This window comes from Acanthochromis polyacanthus, chromosome 17, assembly GCF_021347895.1.
Source record: "Acanthochromis polyacanthus isolate Apoly-LR-REF ecotype Palm Island chromosome 17, KAUST_Apoly_ChrSc, whole genome shotgun sequence".
Lineage (NCBI taxonomy): Eukaryota > Metazoa > Chordata > Actinopteri > Pomacentridae > Acanthochromis > Acanthochromis polyacanthus.
In genome coordinates this window covers 11,362,374-11,385,725 of record NC_067129.1, presented here as the reverse complement: position 1 = coordinate 11,385,725, position 23,352 = coordinate 11,362,374, and the positions used below count along the sequence as shown (strand labels likewise).

General features: G+C 40.4%; 1 protein-coding gene across 1 annotated transcript; it reads left to right on the top strand.

Moving 5' to 3' along the window:
• grm5a (glutamate receptor, metabotropic 5a) lies at nucleotides 1-23,352 on the top strand. The gene is made up of 18 exons (XM_022209577.2): nucleotides 1-218; nucleotides 503-795; nucleotides 891-1,024; nucleotides 2,083-2,344; nucleotides 2,774-2,888; nucleotides 5,633-5,882; nucleotides 11,208-11,443; nucleotides 11,561-11,682; nucleotides 11,765-11,889; nucleotides 11,982-12,150; nucleotides 15,477-15,603; nucleotides 16,290-16,407; nucleotides 16,559-16,745; nucleotides 17,908-18,066; nucleotides 18,164-18,289; nucleotides 18,454-18,636; nucleotides 18,731-18,900; nucleotides 20,281-23,352. Exons 2-18 carry the CDS (start codon nucleotides 595-597, stop codon nucleotides 21,233-21,235), a joined length of 3,639 nt encoding a protein of 1,212 aa, XP_022065269.2. The 5' UTR covers nucleotides 1-218; nucleotides 503-594; the 3' UTR covers nucleotides 21,236-23,352.

Genomic DNA, 23,352 nt, shown 5'->3' with positions numbered 1-23,352 from the left:
GGAAGAGCAGAAGGAGGGGGGACCTGTCGTGTGCGTCAGTAAGTCAAACATGTTCCAATAACGGGCTGTATTATCTGCTGCTATTTGCAGTTTGCTGTAGCCAGGCGCCAGACTAGAGCTGGAGAAGGAGAGAAAAAAAAGCGCTTTTCTTATTACTCCTCGGCGATGGAAACGATCTCGAAAGGATTGACACCTGCATGGCAGCTGGCCGAACAAAGGTAGGCTAAAGTTGTCTTTTAGTTTGCCTGCAGGGAGCGCGCACTAATGAATTAAGTCTTAAATACAGGAGAGATTAGAGGTGCTTTGCGCTTCACTGGACCACCTGCCTGAATGTCAGTTTTGCCTCAGTTGAACGATGCATTGATAATTTTAGTAACCACAGACAGCAACTCGATTGTATGGTAGAAAGTGCAAGTTTTAAATGAAAAACACACAAATATAGTCCTCCCTTTGTCTTTCTTGCACTCTTTATTTAACTACTTGTCCTCATCCATTTCTTTAGGAGTCTAACCCCTGCCCTTGGCACTACACTAAACACCATGCCAAAGACAACACACTGAACTGATCTGAACCTCAGCTCCAAGAGGATCCAGGATGGCAGGAGGTGTAAGAAAGATGGAAAGAAGGCTGAGGTTGTATTTGAGGCTGTTAGCATTGGCTTTGTTACTGGGATGCTTGGAAGACCAGGTTGGGGTCAACGCCCAGAACAATGAGAGAAGGGTGTTGGCACATATTCCTGGTGATATCATCATAGGAGCTCTGTTCTCTGTCCACCACCAACCGCCTGCAGACAAGGTGCACGTTGCATGTGTTTACAATGTGATATAATCCGTATACACATATGGAATGAATGTTAGTAATAATTCAGATTTGTGTTACATTTTGTTCAGGTGCATGAGCGAAAATGTGGCGCAGTGCGTGAGCAGTATGGGATCCAGAGAGTGGAGGCCATGATGCACACTCTGGATCGCATTAATGCAGACCCCACCATCCTTCCGAATATCACCCTGGGCTGCGAGATCAGGTCGGTTGTTGGTGATCTTTACTCTTATGCAGTGAGTGGATCATATGTCTACAAAATGAAGTATTTTGATTTAAATAAGAGCCACACCTTCTCAAAGTGGCTGGTGTAAAGATTATGTCACTTATTGTGGTATATTACCTACGCATTTGGCATTTAACTGCCTTTTTTTAAATACTAAGGGCACCAGATACGCATTAATCTTTTTTTTTTAAATCTGCTTTTCAAAACAGATACTTACAATTTAAAAACAACTCACTTGGGTAAAGTCCAGTGTATCTTCATCTCAGTATATTTGCATTCAATGCCCAATAATTCAAGGGAGACAAAGCGTTTCACTAGGTTATAAAACTGGAAGACAGCAATGATTGCAGACATTTGTATTATTTTTAAATCAAACAACAGGAATGTAAGGAAATCCAAACTCCACTAAAGTATTTTTTTTAAAATTTGGGTCCAGCATTCTAAAAGACAAGGTTTTTAAGTTTGACCGAAATAAGGGACAAAAAGATATAGATCTGGATGCGTCAACTTTATTAGGGTCACTTTATAAATGTAGAGGGTCTGGAAGGAAATAGGAAAAAAAGTTCATGCAATCTTGGAGAGATAACTTTGAGGGGAGACAGGGGGAGACAGGTGAAATGAGAGAAGAGTTCACCTCTGAGGGGACAACAGATGGTGGAAAGAGTTGGTTGCTGCCCTGGTTGCTCTTCTATATAATAGCCGTGAAGCGATCTTTAATGAGCACAACTATGTGGTTAAAAATAAGTAGCAAAATCTATAGTCTGTTGTTTCATGCTAGACATTCTGAAGGAAGTGAAAAACAAGAGAACACCACCAAGGGAAATACAAAGAGTGAAATTGGTGGTAAAAGCCTTTGGGAGACACTAGCAGGATTTGTTTGATTCGGACTGCAGAAATTTGTTTTGGCAGGACTTTAGATTGCGGACAGTCACAGGGTTTATCAAAAAGCATGAAGCACATCTGTGCTCCCATCACCTTGTATCCTTGTAATTGCTGCCAAAACACTGTAGTTGCGAAGTCTATCTTTTCTCCACCAGGGACTCATGCTGGCACTCTGCGGTGGCACTGGAACAGAGTATAGAGTTCATTAGGGACACGCTGGTGTCCAATGAAGAGGAGGAGAGCCAAGGCAGATGTAATGCAGAAGCAGGAAGCTTACTTCTTCAGGGGAAGAAGCCCATAGTGGGACTGATCGGACCAGGATCCAGCTCTGTGGCCATACAAGTGCAAAATCTCCTTCAGCTCTTCAACATCCCACAGATTGCATACTCAGCCACCAGCATGGATCTCAGTGACAAGGTAAGATTAGCTTACAAGAGAAACAAAGTCTTAGATATCTTCAAACTTCAAATCTTCAAATTAAGATATGAGGTTGCTTGATTGGAAACAAACATGGCAGAGTAAAAAAAAAAGTATTTACGTAACGTTTGCTTTAAGTTCCGTTGCATTCAGACTTCTAATTATACTATCCTGCACCAATAGTGCATAAAAATTCTGAAATTTATATAAAAATTAATGATATCCGAAGCAAATACAGCTCTAAAATATTACAGCTCACTTAGAATTACCGTTTCCTCGTTATGAATATCAGTTGGAAGTCAGTGCACAGTGATGGAGTCTGTTTTAGGGGTTGAATGGATGAATGTGCAAACCTGTAGACAGGCTGTCACATGCAATCATGCCAAGTGTTCAGACAGACTTGTAAAACATGTAAATCCGTTTCAACAGAGCCTGTATAAATATTTCATGAGAGTGGTACCATCAGATATGCAACAGGCCAGAGCTATGGTGGACATTGTCAAGAGATACAACTGGAGCTACGTGTCTGCAATACACACTGAGGGTAAGACTGTGTATCTGTATGTGTGTGTGTGTGTGTGTTATTGTTGTAAATTTTTATTTGTTTTGGTTTCTTGTTCTGTCTTTCTCCCTCACCTCTTCATCTACTAGTCATATTTGCACATGGATTAAGCAGCATATTTCTATATAGTTTCCGGTAATCCTTTACGTCTGAAGTGGAGAAACACATGCATCCTCATTATTGTGAGGATTGTCTGACTCATTTCTTAGTTTCAGTTCTTAGTTTTAATAAAAGAAATTGGGAGCGTTACACTTTTACTTACTGCCAACAAATCAGAGGCAGCTTAGCTGAATCACACACATTCACCGGCCTGTTTGTTGGGTCCAACTGTGAAATCTAATTCAATCTAATACAACTGCCCTGCCATAAATTTTACTTTTTACGAAACTTTGACATTTTCGTCTTTTGTGAATGTTGTCAAAAAGGTGATGATTTTGCTTTATGTTTATTATCCAGGCCATGGTGGTCTGCACTACTGGACTGCATTACATTAAAGGTGTTGGTAATAGTTTGTCTCCCTCATGTATATTAATAGGGTGGACAGTATATTAGGAATTCTTGAATGTAATGCAGTCCAGTACACTACCACCATCATAACCCACGATGACCTCCAACAGTCAACATAAAGCACCTTTTTGACAACACCAACAAAAACTAAAATAGGGGAAGCATCATAAAAGCAGAATATATGGATTGGACTGCATTAGATTTCACAGGGGTACCTAATAAAGTGGTAGGCGGCGTATATCATTTTGAGCCTCTGCAGTTTTTCCTTCTACTTTCTGATTATTGAAGTCACTCCGTTGTAAAACTTCAGTGAAGGCCATCACGGCGACAGCACAAGTCTTAAATTGAAGATTTAAGCTCTTATTATATATTCTTGGTGATTCTGTTCATCATTAACAAAGCTTCCAAAGGAACATCTGCCATGAGCTTTAAATTTTATTCCGTTTTTTTTACCCCTCCTTTGTGGACAATGTGACTCAAGACTGCAATACAGAAATACACAACTGCTTGATTTTATATTAATATTAACCGACAAGGTTATCACAACTTCAAAGGATCCAGTCTCCGAATAACTTACCCTACATATTCAGAGCAAAAAATATATTGCCAATGCATCATTGTCAATATCCTATACTGTGCTCACAAAGCTGCTGCTTCTTTTTTAACCTCTCAGTGGCTCAAGGCCATATTTTTATGACATAAATCCAAATCTCTTGATGAGAATAAGAGCTAAATCTTGACTGGATTGTTCCAGTTTTTTTTCCCCATAAAAATACAAAGCCGTGATGGAGGAGGATTCAAAACAAGGTCTGTTGCATCACAAATGTTCTTTTCGAGGATAAAAACTAATGCAATAGGAAGCATCTAGTAGGAAATGCCTTTTGTTTTAATGTTTATGGTGCGTCCATTCTTTCTAATGTTTTTTAATGTTTTTAACTGCGTTCTACTAGTTTGTTTTTTTATGTTTTTAACTGCATTCTATTAGTTTAAATTCCAATGCAACGTCTTTGATTTGAAAGGCATGAATTGAATAATTTCTGAAGATTTATATAAATTAATGAAAAAATCCAATAAGCAGTGGCATTTGGTCAAAAGGATTTCACATGTGTCATTATATAATATAATTACAGACACGCTCAAATTGCTTAATAGCAATTATCTACTGTGAAGTAGTTTCAAGGCAGCTAGACAAAGAATTCAACAAATTAATAAATCAATTTAAATTAATTCAATAAATTTTGAATTAATTTAAAAAGATTTTGTCTCTGGGTTTAGATATCATGTTCATTGTTTGCACTATTATCACAAGTAATTGTCAAATTCAGGTGAGTCTGGCTTGTTGCCATTCATGGCTTTTACATAAACGAATGACAAGCTTTGTCACCCAGTAAATGACATCAAATTGTGTGGAAAGTTGTGGAAAACAGTGTCCTGTTTAGCCTATAGTCTGTTACGTTTTCATTTGAAACTAATAAAATGCATTAATTGTTACAATGCTAGAACCATAAAAGGTTTTAATGCCCCCCCATAAAGTTAAAAAGAAAGGGAAAATTTATTAAAGAAGAAAAAATAATTGTTATGTCAACAGGAATTGCTGCAACGCCAGCAACAGAGAGTTGAATCAAGGTGAAATCTTAGTTAAAAAATGAAAGACTATCTTACCACTGATGGAGGCGTGCCACATATGTGAGTAAAACTCACGTGTAGTAATGAGAAAAGATGCCTCAAACAGTGTCATAGCCAGAGTGGGAGTACATTTTCAAAGCAACAGAAACTAGGTGACCTCATTTTTAGTAAAAACAGCAAAGTCTAACCCCCGACAGTTCCTATAATAGGGACAAAAATACTAAATTCTCAGTTGCTGGTCTAGCATTACACTAGTGTGTTTGTTTGTTTACGCTCTATGCGTGCACACATCTGTGTGTGAATCAGCACATAAGAGCGTATGTGCTGAAGAGTGTGAGGAGCAGCACAATGAAAAATGGCTCCACAGCGATGCGAGCGAAGTATATACTTAACAGGCAAGTGGTGGATTTTAAATTATCATGCAAGAGCGGAGTATCCAAAGGGCTTTGTTCAAGGGTCCTGGTGAGTCAAAGGATTTTGTCACAGTAATTTGCTCAGTTTGTTAGCTTTAATTAGGTAGCAGACCCCAGGATTTGTGCGTGCAGTGCTGGGTGTAAATGAACACAATTCCATTCATGTGGTTCCCTCCGTAGGTAATTATGGTGAGAGCGGTATGGAGGCATTTAAAGACATGGCGGCAAAGGAGGGGATCTGCATCGCCCACTCTGATAAGATATACAGCAACGCAGGGGAACAGAACTTTGACAAGCTGCTGCAGAAACTACGAGGCCATCTGCCCAAAGCCAGGGTGGTGGCCTGCTTCTGCGAGGGCATGACAGTCCGAGGCATACTGATGGCCATGAGACGACAGCGCCTGGTGGGAGAGTTTGTGCTCGTGGGAAGGTGAGTTGTAAATTCTGATGTGTCCAGATTTTTGACTACATTTCTTACCTGTGGACTTCTTGTTGTTTTTTTTTTAGCGGTAGTGACTGACGTGTTAAATTTCTTCGTCTTATGCATCACTTTCCAATCCAAACTTTCTTCAGATGTTCACCATCATCAGACAAGATGCATCTGTGGTCACTGGGACCATCTTTTTCCTGTCATCATCATCATTATCATTATCATCTTCGTGATCTTTATTATCATCTTCATGGTGGCCACGACCTTCAAGGTATTTTTCAAACTTTTTTTTTGTTGCATTGATATGACAGTGACACTATTCAATAGACTTTAAAGCAACAATCAAAATGTACATCTTTATTATCTTCAATAAATCAGTTCTACTTGATACTAAGCATTTTTTAATCCGTATTGATCCAGTCTAAATGATCCAAATAGAGAAATACAGTATCCGATCCATAAATTATCATTGAATAGTATCACATTAAGCAGCTCTTCACTGCATAAACTTGGAAGAAAAAATCCAAACAATGACCTTACTGGATGTAATTCCACTCCATAGAACAATGGAAGTTTTGTAATCACTGAATATATGGTGACTTTTTCGTGTGAATGACAATATTAGAGTGACAGTGTGTGACTACTACTCAATAAGGCCATTTAGAGCCTCAAAAAATGTTGCTTGTTGTCTTCTCCCAGTTTAATTCATCAGCGCCCAGCCTTTCACAGCAGCTTTCATTGCTGCTCAGATGTAACTACCCATATGTTGATACTTTTTGCCTCTCTGAATAGACCCCTGAATGACATTTTATTAGGGGCGGTTTTTGCATTTCAAATGTGCACAATAATTCCAGCTGTCCCTAAATGGCCCACATGTTCCTGTGGTGAAAAACAACCTTTTGTTCTTGTCGCTGTCAGAACAGCAAACAACAAGAAAGCATGGTGTAGTTGGCAGCCGCACAAATCTGTTATTCTATTTATTATTTAAAGAAGAGCGTCTAAATAGTCAGACGAACAGATAGAGCATTTGGTTGTTTTCCAGTATGATTAAATGTGCTGCATCCAAATCCTCTCTTAAAAACATAACATTGTGGGAGATAAATGTGTAAAAAATGACACTTTCTGAAATGTCCTTTATAAAAATAATACCCCTTAAAATTGCATATTAAGCATGGTTCTTTCTGTGGATTATTTCAGTAGAGAAACTGTTAAAGATTAGGCAAACGGCATGGGAAAGAAAGTATCCAATTAACATCGCAAGGGGAAAAACAAGCAAGGAAAGTGGGGGTTGATTTAGCAGGAGGTTTCGCTCGCTCCGAGAATAACATGTTTTATTTTAAGGTTTAGCTCTCTGGCTCACTCTCGTCCCTGGTGTTCTATAAATGCCTTTCCTCATTAGGAGCCACATATGTAGGCTGTCGCTCAAATCTGATGGCAGGAAACATAAAATAACCTTGAACTACATATCGCATAACACCATGCTCTCTCATCTATATTATCTCACAGAGCTTCCAGCGAATCGCAGTGGTGTTGTCTGCTCATTATCAAAGATTGGGTTTAATTTGCTTGTTTGTTCTTTCTGATCTGGGGGTAATTAGGTCTAGGATTGTACTGTTGAGGTGGCAGATTCACCTCCATCTCATTTGATGTACATACGTTTATGTGATCATACATTAGCATTCATTACCGTGTCTGTTTTCACAGTGCTGTCTGTCTTGAATGACAGGTTTTTAACCTCACTTTGTTAGTTTTACCACCTTTCCCATTTTTCAACGTAATTACCTGCAGGAACAGTCATTTTCATGTCAGCTTGAAATATTTGTCACCACGTTTGTGTAGTGAGTAGTAGCTACATGCGAGCTAAGGGAGAAACTGGAGGAGTAGATGATTTTAAACGATTTTTTTGTTTGTTTGTGTGTTTGCTGTGTTGCCAGCACGGCTGAAATCTATTTTAAACTGTTGAATCCAAACCACAGTCAACCTTGTTTCTATAGAAATAGGTGGATAAATAAAAGCTCTTGTATATATCATAAGGAAATTTAGAAATTAACAAGCTTCTATTGGATTACTCCTTTAAATAGGGCAAAAGCTACACAAATTCAGTCCCTCTCTATTTTTAGCCATATTTGTCACATGGCTCTAGAAATGGCAATCACAGAGATCTGTCACTGTGGACCAAACTGAAAAATCTCAACATCTAATGGATGGAATGCCATAAAATAATGTTCAGACATTAAGACTCCCATTGACTATAGTGATCCCGTGTCTGTTCCTCGAGCGCCACCACCAATGAAGTGCCTTCACATCTGTCAGATGGATTGCAAGTCAAACTTACATTATGGCATTCCCTTTATACAAGTGCTCCAAATAGCCTCTTGACATTGCTAGTGTTAGTAGAACAACCTGATCCCTCACTGGCTTCCCACCTGCAAATACTGCTGTTTGGTAGTGTTCACTGGCGCACATGATGGAAACACCACAACGGAGGTTGCCTAGGTCGTGGGAGAGTATTTTTTATTGATACTATTTTTTGGCAGTGTGTGCGTGTGTTTTTCCTTGTGTCTTGTTAGGCTTTCGTTTTAGAATTGCACGTGTTTCTGGCCTCAACTTTGTATCACTGCAGTGTTCAGAATATATCTGGCTATAAAAGTGAACCAGTATTGTGCTGTATAAAGGTGAAATAAAAAAGAGCACAATGTGTGTGTGTGTGTGTGTGTATGTGTGTGTGTGTGTGTGAGATAGAGAGAGAGAGAGAGAGAGCGAGCACACGCATATGCACATTTGTGTGTCTTCAGGTTTGTAGGTGGTGTAGCAACATGCTGCACACAGCATATTGCCCTCCCAGGTCGATGTGTGGGTTTCAGAGCTCTCGTTCAAGAGTGATTCAAACTATCCAGAGTCAAAGCCCTCCATGCTTTTCATTTCCATTCCTGCCTTTTTTTTATGCCAGTGTACCATTTCTGTGCTCGCTTCTCTAAGGATGTGTTATGAAATGATCTCCTACCTCACCCAGAGAACCAGGCATCATAAAAAAAATAAAAAAATAAATATACACCCACACTAGTGTTGTATAACTCCAGCTCAGTTAGCGAAGTTTTCAGAGATGACTTCTTTGGCTTTTTTTTTTTTTGTCAGTTAGACGGAGAGGAGTGCATTTCTTTGTGTCAGTGAGGTGTGTGTTCCTTTTTTACATGTATGCACGCATGTGGAGGTGTAATCAACCTCTCGACTTTGTTGATTGTAGAGAAGCATCCAGAGGGAGCGATAATAATAGAAGGATGAGATAGCTTATTGAGTCCAAGCCCACAGTGTTTTTGAATAAACAGGATATCAGATGTGTCTGTAGACACTGTAGTCTGGTGGTGTTTGTCTGGTGTTTGAGCTTTATTCAGCATTAGGTATCTTTTGTAATTACAGTCAGAAGGCGTTTTAACAGACAGAAGGAAACACTAATTATTAATTCATGTAACATTTCCAAGTTCTAAATCAATATATGCACTGACTGTCAGTATTAAAACATTAACAGATTGGGCACAGCATGTTTCTGCAATGCAGGGCTTCTATTGATGCTGACATATCTGCTCATAAATTGAATCAATCATTGTGCTCTTCTTTTCATGTCTGTCAGTGGAGAACAGATAATCAGCCTACAGAGATCTGATTAATAAGCATTCACACACAAACTTGGCAAAAAAAAAATAGATAAAATAAGACCACGAAAGCAGACATGCAAATGACCGCATACAACATAAAAAACATGCTGGAAATAAATGGCATACTATGTCCTTCTCTCCCAACTAACCAAGTCCTCTTAGCATTATGAAGTTATCTTTGCTACACAATTAAATAACATTACAAAGAAGCATATTAAAAAATAAAAGTCAGTTTCACTTCACAATTCTTCAACTTAAACGCACGAGCAAATACTCTTAGTTACCCAGTGAGTCTTGTCTTGGCACATCTGAGTCACCATGGTAAATATTTTATTCTCATTTCTATTCAGTCATTAGGCTCAATTTGTGAGGCACCACCTGTCTCTATCAGGCTGTGCAACTGTTGTCCAAAATACTATTGCAAGCACCAACTACAGCTTTTCAGAGCAGGCCGCATTAAACATTCACTGCTATCTTGGAATGAGTGTTATTTTTCTTCATAAAACCACTCGCACTGCATACATTTGGCAGTTTTACCCTGTATTTAGTTAAAACGTTCTGGAATATTTTTCCTCAAAGTGTTTTTTTTTCTTTTTTTTTGGCGACTAATGCTGGGCTTTACTTGGCATTGAACAATTTTGGTAAAAAATATTTCATTGCAATTTTTCTGACATATATTGGTGTAACTTTTACAAGTAATGCTTAATATTAGCTTTGATTTTTAACATTCACTTGGTTCAAAACGTGATCAGGCATTACCACATGCTATCAAAAGCGTGACTGTCACACAAGGAGGACGGCATAAATTTGTAAAACTGTTGGCGTTGCAGCTTAAACTCTCAGTCAGAAGCTCTGCAAAACGTGGATTCTAATCCATTTTAATCCTTTGTAATTTGCTTTGTTCAAAATCACAATATCGATTTGAAATCAATTAATATTTCACCTTAGTTTTACTATAACATTTGCTCCCAGGACTGCTAACTTGGTCTATTTCAAGATGCCAGCCAGCCTTTTATCCTCTTGAAAGCACTTTAACTTTGATGAGAAAAGAGGTTTCAAAAAGATAACACGAACCACTTTAGGTGTAATTGTGGACTTAGTTCAATTCTAATACAACCCCAGAGCATCAGCACTGGACTCTGCACCGCTGATATTCATGCAACATTTCTAGGCTCACTTATCTGTGTTAACATCCTGCAGTCTGCTAAAGAAGCTCATCACTACCTTACCTGCTGGAGCTGACTGAATATTTTAAAGTTCTTTAGTTCTAAATATGAGAACATTTATTTAAAGAGCAATCTTCCTGATAATTTATAGTTTTTGCCGTTTTTTTTCACGTATTTTGTCGGCATTAAGTGTCAGGTTTACCAGCTTTTCCATAACTCTTGCTGAGGCAACATTACTGTCAAAACAGTCAAATTCTGACATGGGTTGCAATATTTAGCAGTTGCTACCAAAATGCTAAAATTAGTACACAATGTGCCATAAAAACGGAAAAATTTCCGCCTGCGAGTAAGAGAGATGTTCCTTACACATATGCATACACATACCTCAACATACTTTGGAAATAAAATGCTGATTCAGACAACAGCTTTAGAGCAAACACACAAATTGATAGGTCAACAACAAGTCTGACTTATTCCTGCTGTACCTTTCTCTACCTCCTGTCCAGTGACGGCTGGGCTGACAGGTATGATGTGACCAACGGCTACCAGAGGGAAGCAGCAGGTGGAATCACAATAAAGCTGAAGTCGGCCTATGTGACCTGGTTTGATGATTATTACCTGAACCTGAAGCCTGACGCCAACCTGAGAAACCCCTGGTTCCCCGAGTTCTGGCAGCACCGCTTCCAGTGCCGGCTGAGGGGACATCCACAGGACAGCGCCACGTACAACCGCACCTGCACCTGTTAGTACAACACTGAGATCATTGTCAATACACTTTGACACTAGTCTGTGATCACATCCTTAAAGCAGATTTAAATAATTGTGGTTCTCCTAATGAGCAAGTTTCTGTTCTCCACAGGGAGAGAGTCTCTGCGCCATCAATACGCCCAAGACACCAAAATGGGCTTTGTCATAAATGCCATTTACTCCATGGCTTATGGGCTACATGCCATGCAGGAAGCCCTCTGTCCAGGATATAAGGTTTGATGATGTGAACAGTGTGCACATTCTGAATACTTTAACGTTGAAGATGACAGTGTTAACAGTGTTTGCTTTTCCCCAGGGTTTGTGTGAGTCCATGCGGCCCATCGACGGCCGCCAGCTACTGGAGTTCCTGATGAGAACCAACTTTACTGGTGTATCTGGAGAGGTCATCCACTTTGACCAGAATGGAGACTCACCTGGAAGGTAAGGATTATTACGGGGAAGAAAGAAAGGAAGGAGGGACAGAAGTGGAGATCAATTTTAAACACGTGCATGTGCTGTATTATGTGCCTCAGGTATGAAATCATGAACTTCAAGCACATAGGCGAGGATGAATATGCGTACATCCATGTGGGAAGCTGGGATCAAACTGGCCTAAAGATGAACGATGAGGAAATTTGGAGTAACGACAGCGACATCATCCAGTCAGTCTGTTCTGAGCCCTGCAAGAAGGCACAAATCAAGGTACGATCCAACACATGAGTTTTTGATTATTTAGGAATGTTAGGCCTTTATATAAACTAGCTAGATTGAGTGTGTAACAGTGGTTGTGATGCACCTACCCTTTTATTTACATATGGGAGCAGAGTATATATCAATCTCTCCAGAAAATAAATAATTAAGGTCTATAGTCTACACCAAACGGAGTTAAATATTCTGAAAATTCAGCTTTGCTAATATTTGCAACTGTTTTTATCATGACGATCTCTAAAAAGCCCAGCTACATACATTCCTACTTCACTATAAACCAGAGAACTTGTCAGAGTCTTTTTTTGAACAGGGCTGTCAAGCACGACCCACACAGCAACCATGAATTGATCCCACCGGTTTACAATCTTCAAAAACCAGCCCAATCACATCCTCGACTACGCCACCAGGGATTCAGCACAGCTCTTTGTTCAGACTGCACTCATCTCCCATCTGGGTTTCTAACTCCCTCCAGCCTATCCACACTGCAGTCTCCCTTGTTCTGCATCATCCCAAAGTCTAAAACCTCTGCCAAACAGTCAACTCTGACACCTTATAATGTGGCACCTTGTAGGGAATTCAAAGCTTGACTCTTATGCATGGTTTTGAGAATATCTGCAAGTTTATTCATCGCAGCCCACGTTCTGAGCTGTGGCTCTCTCTGAACTACTCTGACCTTGTCAGTGCCTCCACTCTGTTCTCTTTAACTCTCCATGAGAACACATAGGACTCACTCCCTGCTACCTACAGCGTCGTATTGACAATGTATTCCTTTGAAACAAGTACCCCATTTATCCTTGAGCAGCTCTTGTTTCTGCTCTCTTCACCTGAACCCATTTTCGCCCATCCATGAAGCCCATCCTAGATTACTGTGACAGAGTTTCTATGCAGACTAGAAACAGTGGGGGAGGAAATATCCAGATCCTTTACAGAAGTAAAAGTAGCAATACATATATAATGCAAAAGTATTCCATTACAAGAAAAGTCCTGCATTCAAGACTGTGCTTAAATGAATGTATGAGAAAGATGAACATAGCAACCAGTCCTGAAAAGTGAAGCCAACGTGGAAGCGTCAATAACCTGCAATACCACTACTGCTACCAGGGGCTGGCTCCAAAAAGCCCTCACACCAAAGACACCAGTTCTAAACCCAAAATTAGAGATCACTAAACAAAACAAGAAAAGCACTCGGAGTGCAGTACTCTGCCAAGACTGCTCAGTTGTATGATTTCCGATGGATAAGCCCCTATTAGTCTGCAGTGGTTGATTTTTAGTAGGATCGCAATCATGTGATCGTCAGCAGGCAGCTGACGTAGCGTTCATTTGTTGTCATGGTTACAGTGATGCCGTGCTGCTATCTCACAATGATACAGAAATCTTTAACAAATCTATGGATTCAGACTATAAGCTGCATCACTGCCAAAATCTAATGAGGTTCTGACTTTCCCTAAAAATTTCATCCAGATCCATTAGTCTGTTTTTGAGTAGTGCTGTGCACAGACAGATTCACAGAAGGACAAATGTACGCCGATCGTCACATAACTCCCCTGCGTTCCTTGGCGGAGTAACAAATAAAAAAAGAAACTATTCTACAGGCCAAGATACTTTTTCTGTTGGTCTCCTTGGCCAAATCAAGAAATCTGGTGGTCCATCTGAAAGTAAATCCATAATAAAATTCATATAAGGCATCAACGTTTTGTGACCAGAGTAACTGACTGCTTGATTGAAAGTCTGGTCTGGAATGATTAACAGGTCGTATGGCAGTCATGACGCTCATTCACCGTGAACTCGAGTCTCATCCTTAGATTTATTTTGGATGTAACTGTTTGTTTTTTGTTTTTTATTATACAGTCAGTTTCAAGTGTTCATTGAGGCTTATATTGACATGTTTAACATTTATCACGTATGCATTAATAGCTACATTTTAATGTTGTAGTTGGTCAAGAAGGAGATGATTCCAGCCACTTTACTGAGTAGTTTAATTTTCAGTATAACAACATATAATCTACGGTTAAAGCTGCTGTCCGGAGTTTCCGTTTGTTTTCAATTTATGTATCATTTTTTAACAAAGCTTAAATGTGTTAGTCTAGTTTGATACTATAATATAAAGTTAGTATAACGCGATATGAAAATTTATTCCTGAGCTCCGCCTTCCTCTCATAGACCCCCATGTTATTCCAAAAAGTGCCGGTCGCTGCCAACCAATCAAGTTCGAGCTTCAGCTTTGTCATGCTGTCAATCAATGGTTACGCGCACAGCAAGCAAGCCCATGCAGAGGTGGGCGAGCTACGCACTACGCAACCGCGCGCACATTTGTTTTGCTTGTGGAGGAGAGAGCATCAGGGCCCAGCAACTTCCAGAAAAGTTACCAATCCCACGGCTTGTCAGGCCAAGAGACTGCAGGACGTTTTTTGGCTCGGGGTGCTCGCGTCGCTCCCCGACCACGGCCTCCATAGCCCGCCTGTCGGCTTCGTTTAGATGCCCGACCTCTGGAGGAAGATGTTGGGGCGTCTGGGACATACTCTTTGTCAGAGGAGTCATGCAATTCTGAACTCTAGATAGAAATAAATAAACAATGTAACACATATACACGCGTAAATGCACTAAGTTTGATAAACAACGTCATCGAGAGGGATACACGAGTGTAATCACATATTGAAACTTTACTCGTCCGTCCTAGCAGATTCATGTTATTTTGGTATTAGGACAAGTTAGACTCAATTCTCAATTCTAACGTAATTCCTTTATTATTTACTAAATGTAGAAGAGGGGAAAACAGCAAAACAGGCGAGATGCTGCAGCACTCCGGGCACTCCTCTCATGTACTGCGCGCGTGCACAAATAAAGGGGCAAAATCAGAGGGAGGGAGGGTGGGACCACCAGTGTTTTGGGAGACGCTGCGATTCAAACTCCGGACAGCAGCTTTAAGCTCATTAGAGGTTTTAAAATCTGAATTGTTATCTTTTATCAGTATCTGTGAAATAAACGCAGTGAGCAGAAGTAGACAGTAATATAAAATTAACACTCAGGTCAACTTCAAGTACCTCAGAATTGTATATAAGTACTTGTAATGTGATTAACCACCGGCCCAGTTCACATTGTACATGCTCTACTTCTACACGGATCTCCTAGTTGCTAGACAAAAAGATCTTTGTCAATAATGACTTTTTTGTTAATAATGAGACTCGATTTTTTTCTTCTTCCGATCCCCTGCTGAACAATCACAGAGTCAGAGTGCAAGATTAGCTACAGAAAAGTGTCATTGGAGCTTTGAGACCTTCCCGCCCTTTCATACCGCTGTGTGTGTGTGCGCATGTCTCCAGGTGATCCGTAAAGGAGAGGTGAGCTGCTGCTGGACCTGCACTCCCTGCAAGGAGAATGAGTTTGTGTTTGACGAGTACACTTGTCAGGCCTGCACCCTGGGCTCCTGGCCGACAGATGACCTCACTGGTACACACACTTTGTTTGTGTCTCTGTTACTCATGAATACATGATTTCCAAACAGGCCAGAAGAGCCATCAAAATCTGGGTCACACACTGATGGTGAAGCCACAAATCCCCCCTTACATCTTACACACCACACACACACACACACACACACACACACACACAGTACAAACTGGCAGACACTCTGTACTGAGACACACTACTGCACAGAAACCAACATAAATAAACACAGCAAGAGATTTTATATCCCTGCCAGAGTAAAGGATTAGGCTGAGGCCAGAATTCTTCACTCCAAAGTCTAGAAAAACTGTTTGAAATCCTGTTTCTGCTGTTTTGTAAACACTTATTGTCTCCTACAGTATTTCAGTTTCTCATTAGTTTGAAAAAACACATCAATTGCATGGATCCTGCATTTTTTCCCTTACAGATCCCTTTAACGTCACATCAAATTTGTCCTTCTTCTCATGGCCCCACTGATCTCCTGGGCTGTAGATTTAACCCATAACGAATAAATTGTGGATGTTCACAGATAACAATGCAACGCAAATGACTATCTGTTGCTATCTTTTGCTATATGCATTCACTTTAAGCATCCAAATAGCCATCCTTTGTCTTATACTCTTCCAGACGAATCAAAATGTGCCTTCCTGTCGTGTTTTCTCACCATCAATGATCTCCCTGTCCTTCAGGTTGTGAGCCAATCCCAGTGCAGTATGTGCGTTGGGGGGACCCAGAGCCAATCGCTGCAGTCGTCTTCGCCTGTCTGGGCCTCATGGCTACTCTTTTTGTTACTTCTGTCTTTATCAAGTAATTATAGCCTGCAAGAGCCCTACACACAAGTGAAAAATCACATTATTTGTTACTGATTGGTAGAAATACATGCTTCTGTTACATGCACATTGTTTGCTAGGGGTAGCTTGTTGTGTCTGACACTGCGTTTTTATTGCTTCATCCATAGGTTTTGGGACACTCCTGTGGTCAAATCATCCAGTCGTGAGCTCTGCTACATAATCCTGGCTGGAATATGTCTGGGCTACCTGTGCACTTTCAGCCTTATCGCCAAGCCACACATTGTTTACTGCTACCTCCAGCGGCTGGGAATCGGCCTGTCCCCTGCCATGAGCTATTCTGCTCTGGTCACTAAGGTACTTTGTTTTTTGTTTAATTACCTCAAGGTGGAGGAACAAAAATGGACAATTCAAGTCATATAGGTTGGTGTTGATTTCACAACCTATGAAACTTTGTGAGTTCAGGCCTATGGTTCATCGTTCATCAGCTCAGATAAACCGTGGCATCAGTATTCCACACTGGTTGATTGGCTTGGAGATTCAAAATTGCTAAAGGCTTGACATACTTCAGTGTGAAACAGAATGTTAACATCAAGATGCACTTAAAGAGAGATAAAGAGGAGTCTGAGTGCAAAAATATAAGCATCCAATATTCATTATGCTATGTACTGCAATGGTTTTACGTACTTTGTTGTTGAGATTCTTACGCAGTACATCGCACAGTGCCATAAGGGAGGCATCAGTCTGGTCCCAAAGTCAATCTGCCGTATGACAACCGCAAACATACAGTCAGAGTCATGAAGAGCTGTCAGTCTGGGATTACATGAAGCAACAGAAGCAGTCTAAATCCACAGCTAAACACAAGCGCTCAAAAAGTGGTCTCACCAAATTTGATTTAGGATTTTCTAGTTACTGTATTTTATATAAACTTCATTGATACTCAAAAACTATTAATAATATTATTTTTGAAAGCAGACTCACTCTACTTTTACTGCCAAAAACTTGCTCTATACTGTAGCCTTTGGCATGGAAAAGAGCAGCTCAACTGCAAACAAGCATCGTTGCTGTTATAATGTGAGTCACCCTTGTATACATGTTGCACAGCGGACTAAACTGCTTAAAATCGGGCATTTTTTTGCGGTGTGGGATGATCTCTGAGTGGCGGATGATTAATTTAAAAGGCTTTAACACTTTGACATAGCAAGGGAGTATTTGATTTCATGGTACCTTCTGTAATTTCACCTTTGTATAACCAGTTTTCATCAGGCATTGTAGCACTATGTTTTTGAGGTTATCAGCATATATATAAAGACAAATGAGGATGCATGTTGGAGGAGAAGAGAAAACAAAAATGATAGCTGATGGTAAGGGAGGCAAGGTAAGTAGAGGAGTGTGTGGGCTGAGGTTGATGTTTAAGATATTGGCCAAGAGGATTATTGTCATGAATCAGTGCAAGACGTTTCATCTACAGTCAGTTTAATTGAAGCCAGCATAACCATTTGATCTATTTTTGAACTAGACCAACCGTATAGCACGGATCCTGGCAGGCAGCAAGAAGAAGATCTGCACCAAGAAGCCGCGCTTTATGTCCGCCTGCGCACAATTGGTCATCGCCTTCCTACTCATACTGCTGCAGCTGGGAATTATTGTGGCACTTCTTATCATAGAGCCACCACAGGTATGTGTGTCTGTGTGTGTGTGTTTTATAATGTGGAGGATGATCATTTACATTTATCTATACAACAAGATCGACCTTTGCCCTTCTCTCCTCTTAGGTGATCTATGATTACCCCAGTATCCGGGAAGTACACTTGATTTGCAATCTGACCACTCTGGGGGTGGTGGCACCACTGGGCTACAATGGCCTGCTTATCCTCAGCTGCACCTTCTACGCCTTCAAGGTACTTCAGAATAACATTAGTTAATAATACAGGGCTGTTAATGTACTTTCTGAAGTAAGCATATAATACAATACTGTTTTATGTACTTTCTAGTTTATATGTTCTTGTCTTATCCATGCATTCTCCTCTTTCAACTTACATTGGTTCTGCTGCTCTTCCTACAGACCCGTAATGTACCTGCAAATTTTAATGAGGCCAAGTACATTGCCTTTACCATGTACACCACCTGTATCATCTGGTTGGCCTTTGTTCCTATTTACTTTGGCTCCAACTACAAGATCATAACCATGTGCTTCAGTGTCAGCCTCAGTGCCACAGTGGCTCTCTGCTGCATGTTCGTCCCCAAGGTAAGGAGCAAACAGACTTGAAATAATGAGAAAAATAAATCTTGTTTGGTATTATCTTTGCATCTTTATGTCTGGTGCTCATTTTCATCGCCAGGTGTACATCATGCTTGCCAAGCCTGAGAAAAATGTCCGCAGCGCTTTCACCACGTCCACGGTTGTGCGCATGCATGTCGGCGACGCGAAGAAAGCAGCCAAGACCGGCAAATCCTCGAGCAGCATGGCCAACTTGTTTCGACGCCGAGGCTCTGGACAGGACAACATAAGGTATATAGGGAACCAAAGTGGGCATTAAGCTACATAAAACACTGAAATCGTCTAGTTCTCATTATGCTGATATAGAAAAATAGTTGCACAATTTCAAGCATGTCACGCACCCACATTTTCAAACTGCTTTCCTGAACATTTAAAGTAGAGTCAACAGAGTAATTAAGCTGCCATATTGTCAGCTTAAAGATGTCAAGGTTCTTTTTTTCTCTGCCATCGCTGCATAAAAACTTGACAGAAGAGTGTTTAATGCAGACAAAACCTATCAACATATGCATTCACCCACTCAGGCTTGAGGCGCTATTCAAATCTTATTTACTTTCAACAAGTAATATTATATTTTTTATCTTTCAGCATATTCATCTAGCTAGAAGGAAAGGTTCTCTTTCTTGTGTCCAATTTGGTCTTCAGATTGTGCTGATATTTCCCCAGATAAGGCCTGTACTTGCACTATTAAACACTTGCAAAAGTCTGAAATCACAAAGAAAATTCAGACATTTTTTTTCATAGAGGCTGCACGCTCCTCTAAGGAGTTTCTTTTGTAATTCTTTAAAGTAAGAAAGGACAGAAGTCCAGTGAGAAGAAGCTATAAAAGAAGAGCTGCAGGCATCGAAGACTTAACAGTGTGACTACTTGCAGAGTTTTTGTTAATCTAAATCGCTCTTTTTACAGCCACAGTCTTTAGCTGTTTACTTGTCCATGTGCAGACAAAAAAGTTCTGTTGAAATATCCATGAACAAAACAATGCCTGTTTCTACTAAAACTGTCTAGATCGAGCTGAATCCTTTTGCAACAGGCTGAACATGAAGCCAAGAAAAACTGTTCCCAGAGCTGAGAAAAGGCTACCTCATTTGGGTTACATACTCCCAAAGGATGCCTACTGCCTTTAAGGATTTCTCTTTCTAGGGAAGATAAAAGAACACAGAGGGAGACTTAGTACTACAGAGAGAGCAGAAGAGAGAATATAAGATAGCAGAAATACTGACAGAAAGAAAGAGATCATGAACCTCACTGTAGACGGTAGATTTTCAGTTTTACCTTGATTTGATGATAATAAGGAGGTTTATATGTACAGGTTCACATATAATAATATAGCTCTGGAGAAGATTTGCAGCATAGATGTTAAGTATAAAATTTGTTACTTTACTACCTCAGAATTATTGCCAGGATTACTACTTACTTTTCTATTATTAGCGTACTTAAAAGAAGGAAAAAAATCAGTAATATATCATAATTATATCTAACTGCTTTTCTATTAGGCACTGCATTTATCTCATTTTGTGTAGTTTTGTTTTCCGAGCAATGTCTAGCACAAGAATTTTCTTCAGAATTAGTAAAGTTTATCTTATCTTGTCTTATCTTGTCTTATCTCTTTTTCAGTTCCAATGGGAAGTCAGTGACGTGGACACAGAATGAACGCAGCTACAGACCAAACCTGTGGAAGAGGATGTCGTTCCACGTCAAGAAGAAGGACCCAGTCGAGGTGAATCAGACAGCCATCATCAAGCCCTTCTCTAAAGGAGGAGACACACCTGCAGACAGCGGTGTCAAAGAGCAGTTTGAAGAGCCACAAGTTTCTCCGTCTTTCACCTGCTCGCCCTCCCAGTCACCTCTGCCCACCATCAGCCAGCATGCAGCAAAGGCCAGGAGCCTCCAGGGAGAAGAGGATGGCGAGGACACACAAGTTCTACCCACCTATGTACCCGAGCACCCTGCTGGGGTCAGAAAAAGAGGCGGGGACTCCAACCAGGGTGTTGGTATGGTGGATGGTGGGGACATCAGCATCATAGGCGTGGGTGACATCGGCATAGGGATGATTGGCGGCCAGGCTCAGGGCACCACCATCATGGACCAAATTAGTTGTGTGGTCAACCGTTTCACCGCCAACATCAGTGAGCTCAACACCATGATGCTGCCAGGTGGAGCCACTGTCAGCGCCACCTCCACCACCGCCCTGCCTGCTGCTGCTGCTGCTGCTGCTGCTGCTGCTGCTGCTGCTGCTGCAGACAGCACCCCCTGTCCACCTCAGTACCTCACATCCAGGAGCAGACAGGCTGCCTCCACTGTCACCACGTATGCCGAGGTGACGGCCGTCTCCAATTTCTGCGAGAATCGACCGGCTGGCAAGATTTATGAGCACCTGGCCGGGACTTGCGTGAGCGGCAGACGAGCCAAAGATATGGAGGAGCTGATGGCTCTGACGCCTCCCTCCCCTTTTAGAGACTCGTCTTTGAGCTCCGACGGCAGCTCACCCCCCACCCTGTCCCCGGGCTCGGAGGCTGAATATGACCACCTGCTGCTGAGACACTACAGCCAGAGCTCCTCCTCCCTTTAAACCTGCTCTATTTACATTTTTTCCTCCATTTATTATCTTTTTGGAGTATTTTGAACTCCATAAGACAGAGATTCAGACTGGACCAAACGCTTTGATGCCTTTCTATATGTGGATATTATGAATGTTTAAGCAGTTTTTGAAAAAAAAAAAACATATGTAAATGAAACTGAATGCGCCCACACATGCCCTCACTGACAGGGCTGAGATAAGAATACCAATAAGAGGATTTGTTATGCGAGTGGCAGGATTGCAAATACTAAATGCTGACATAAAGCTGAGCACTGTCACTGCTTTTGTCATCAGCTGAGTGGAAACTGAAACACTCAGACGGGCATTTTACAGACATTCTAATGCGTTTCTGACACATTTCAAACTCAGTTTCAAATTCCAAAGAAAACACAGATAAGCTCAGAAGAAAACTGATTTCCAAAACACTACATTTTTATGTCATGATAAAATCATTATTAATCAAAAGTGAAAAAATTTACCAAATCATTTTTGTTCAGTGTTTCTTTGGATTTGCCAACATAGTAGAAGAATCTCAATATTGCATTCAATTCTATGGGATCTAGTGCAGGTATTAGAAACCAGTAATTTCAGTCGTATATTTTTCATTATCTATTATCATAAACATAGAGGTCATAACTTGTTTTGTATTGCCTGCTGTTGACTTTCTGTACATGAGGTGATGTTTTTGTTACTGACAAACTGCCCTTTCGTGTAATATTTTGAGACTCAGCTGGATGCGGATTTTATCAGCGTAGAAGCATTCGTCCAGAAGAAAACAGCTCAGAGAAGTTTGCCTGAAATCAAAAGGTCAGACATGACACATTTTTCTCGCCCTCAGATTTTGTTGTCAGCTCTGGCATGAGAGAGCATTTTGTATCCTGATGGTGAAGGAAAACAGATGCTGCAAATCAGGAATCAGGTTTTTTTTTCTGTGCGGGGGAGTTCTCACTGACCTTCCTTTTTCTCAGAAAAAGCACGTTGTGATAATGAAACTCCTCCTATCCTGCGAGGACAGGGACTCTTTACTTCTCAAGGGAATGTAAGACATTGTCTCAGTGGACACATTCATCAGGTGTCTAACCCACAAAGAGCTTATGGACTACTTGGATGTCTTCTTTAGGACTCTTTTATCTCGGTGTCACTAAGTTGAATGTACGATAAGTTATCATTTGTAGTGGACCAAAATTATCTTCCACCTCAGGATGTGTCTGAACCAAAATACCTTCTTGACTTCAATTCTTATCCGCTGAATGACAAATATCACGTGTTGGCTCAAAATGTAAAGTTTGCATGATGTCAAGATTCGTTTGCACTTTCTAAGTTCTGTTTGTATAGAATTACTTTTTAATATCGTACTGTCAAACTACTATAATTCATAGATACAGTAGCAAAGTAATAATACTATTAGTGATATTGTTTCTTGGTTAGTTTTAGGACGAGAGACGCAACCTGAAAGTCTGCCATATTTTTTAGACGTCGATTGCGAAACAGCTTGTTTCCTGCCTTGCTTTTTTACCTACATATGTGCCAATGTCTCCCTGCAGTAAATTACATTGTGTTTCTATAAACTGGGTCACATTGAGAGTCTTACTGCAAGCCTATTTAGATTTCTTATGCCTGAACATTTTGATTCAATAGATGCTGTTTTTTATTCATTTTTGTATCTGCATTTTGGCCTCTCCAGGGATGTAGATGAATGATAGTATGGATTCACAGGATTGCAGCTTTTTCAGCTTCAACTAAAATGCATCTGATGATATGCTTGTGGTAGCTCATCTTTTTTCTTTTTTGAGTCTGGCTTCACTCCCTCCTTTCTCTGTTATGTTTACACAGGCAGGAATGTGTTTGTTTTGTTTTGAAATGTACAGTATTTTTTTTTTTTTTTTTTTTACAAATTTTCAATGTAAAAATCATCATGGAGATTTATCATATTTGCATGCAGGCTTGTGGCAACTCTGATTTTGTAGGTGCATATTATGCTTTATGCCAGTAACTCACTAATATAACTTAGCGAATGTTTGTCTTTATATCTTCATCTTCTTTTTCAAATAGACTGAATTTACAACTTGTGCTGCATTAAAAGTTTCCATGCGAAATTCAATACACGA

What these genes read in the sequence shown, in the direction of transcription:
- grm5a (XM_022209577.2), top strand. Translation starts at nt 595, where the DNA reads ATGGCAGGAGGTGTAAGAAAGATGGAAAGAAGGCTGAGGTTGTATTTG. An exon ending in TTATCATAGAGCCACCACAG is followed by an intron (nt 18,067 to 18,163) that starts GTATGTGTGTCT and finishes CTCTCCTCTTAG; the next exon opens with GTGATCTATGATTACCCCAG. An exon ending in GCTGCATGTTCGTCCCCAAG is followed by an intron (nt 18,637 to 18,730) that starts GTAAGGAGCAAA and finishes TTTCATCGCCAG; the next exon opens with GTGTACATCATGCTTGCCAA.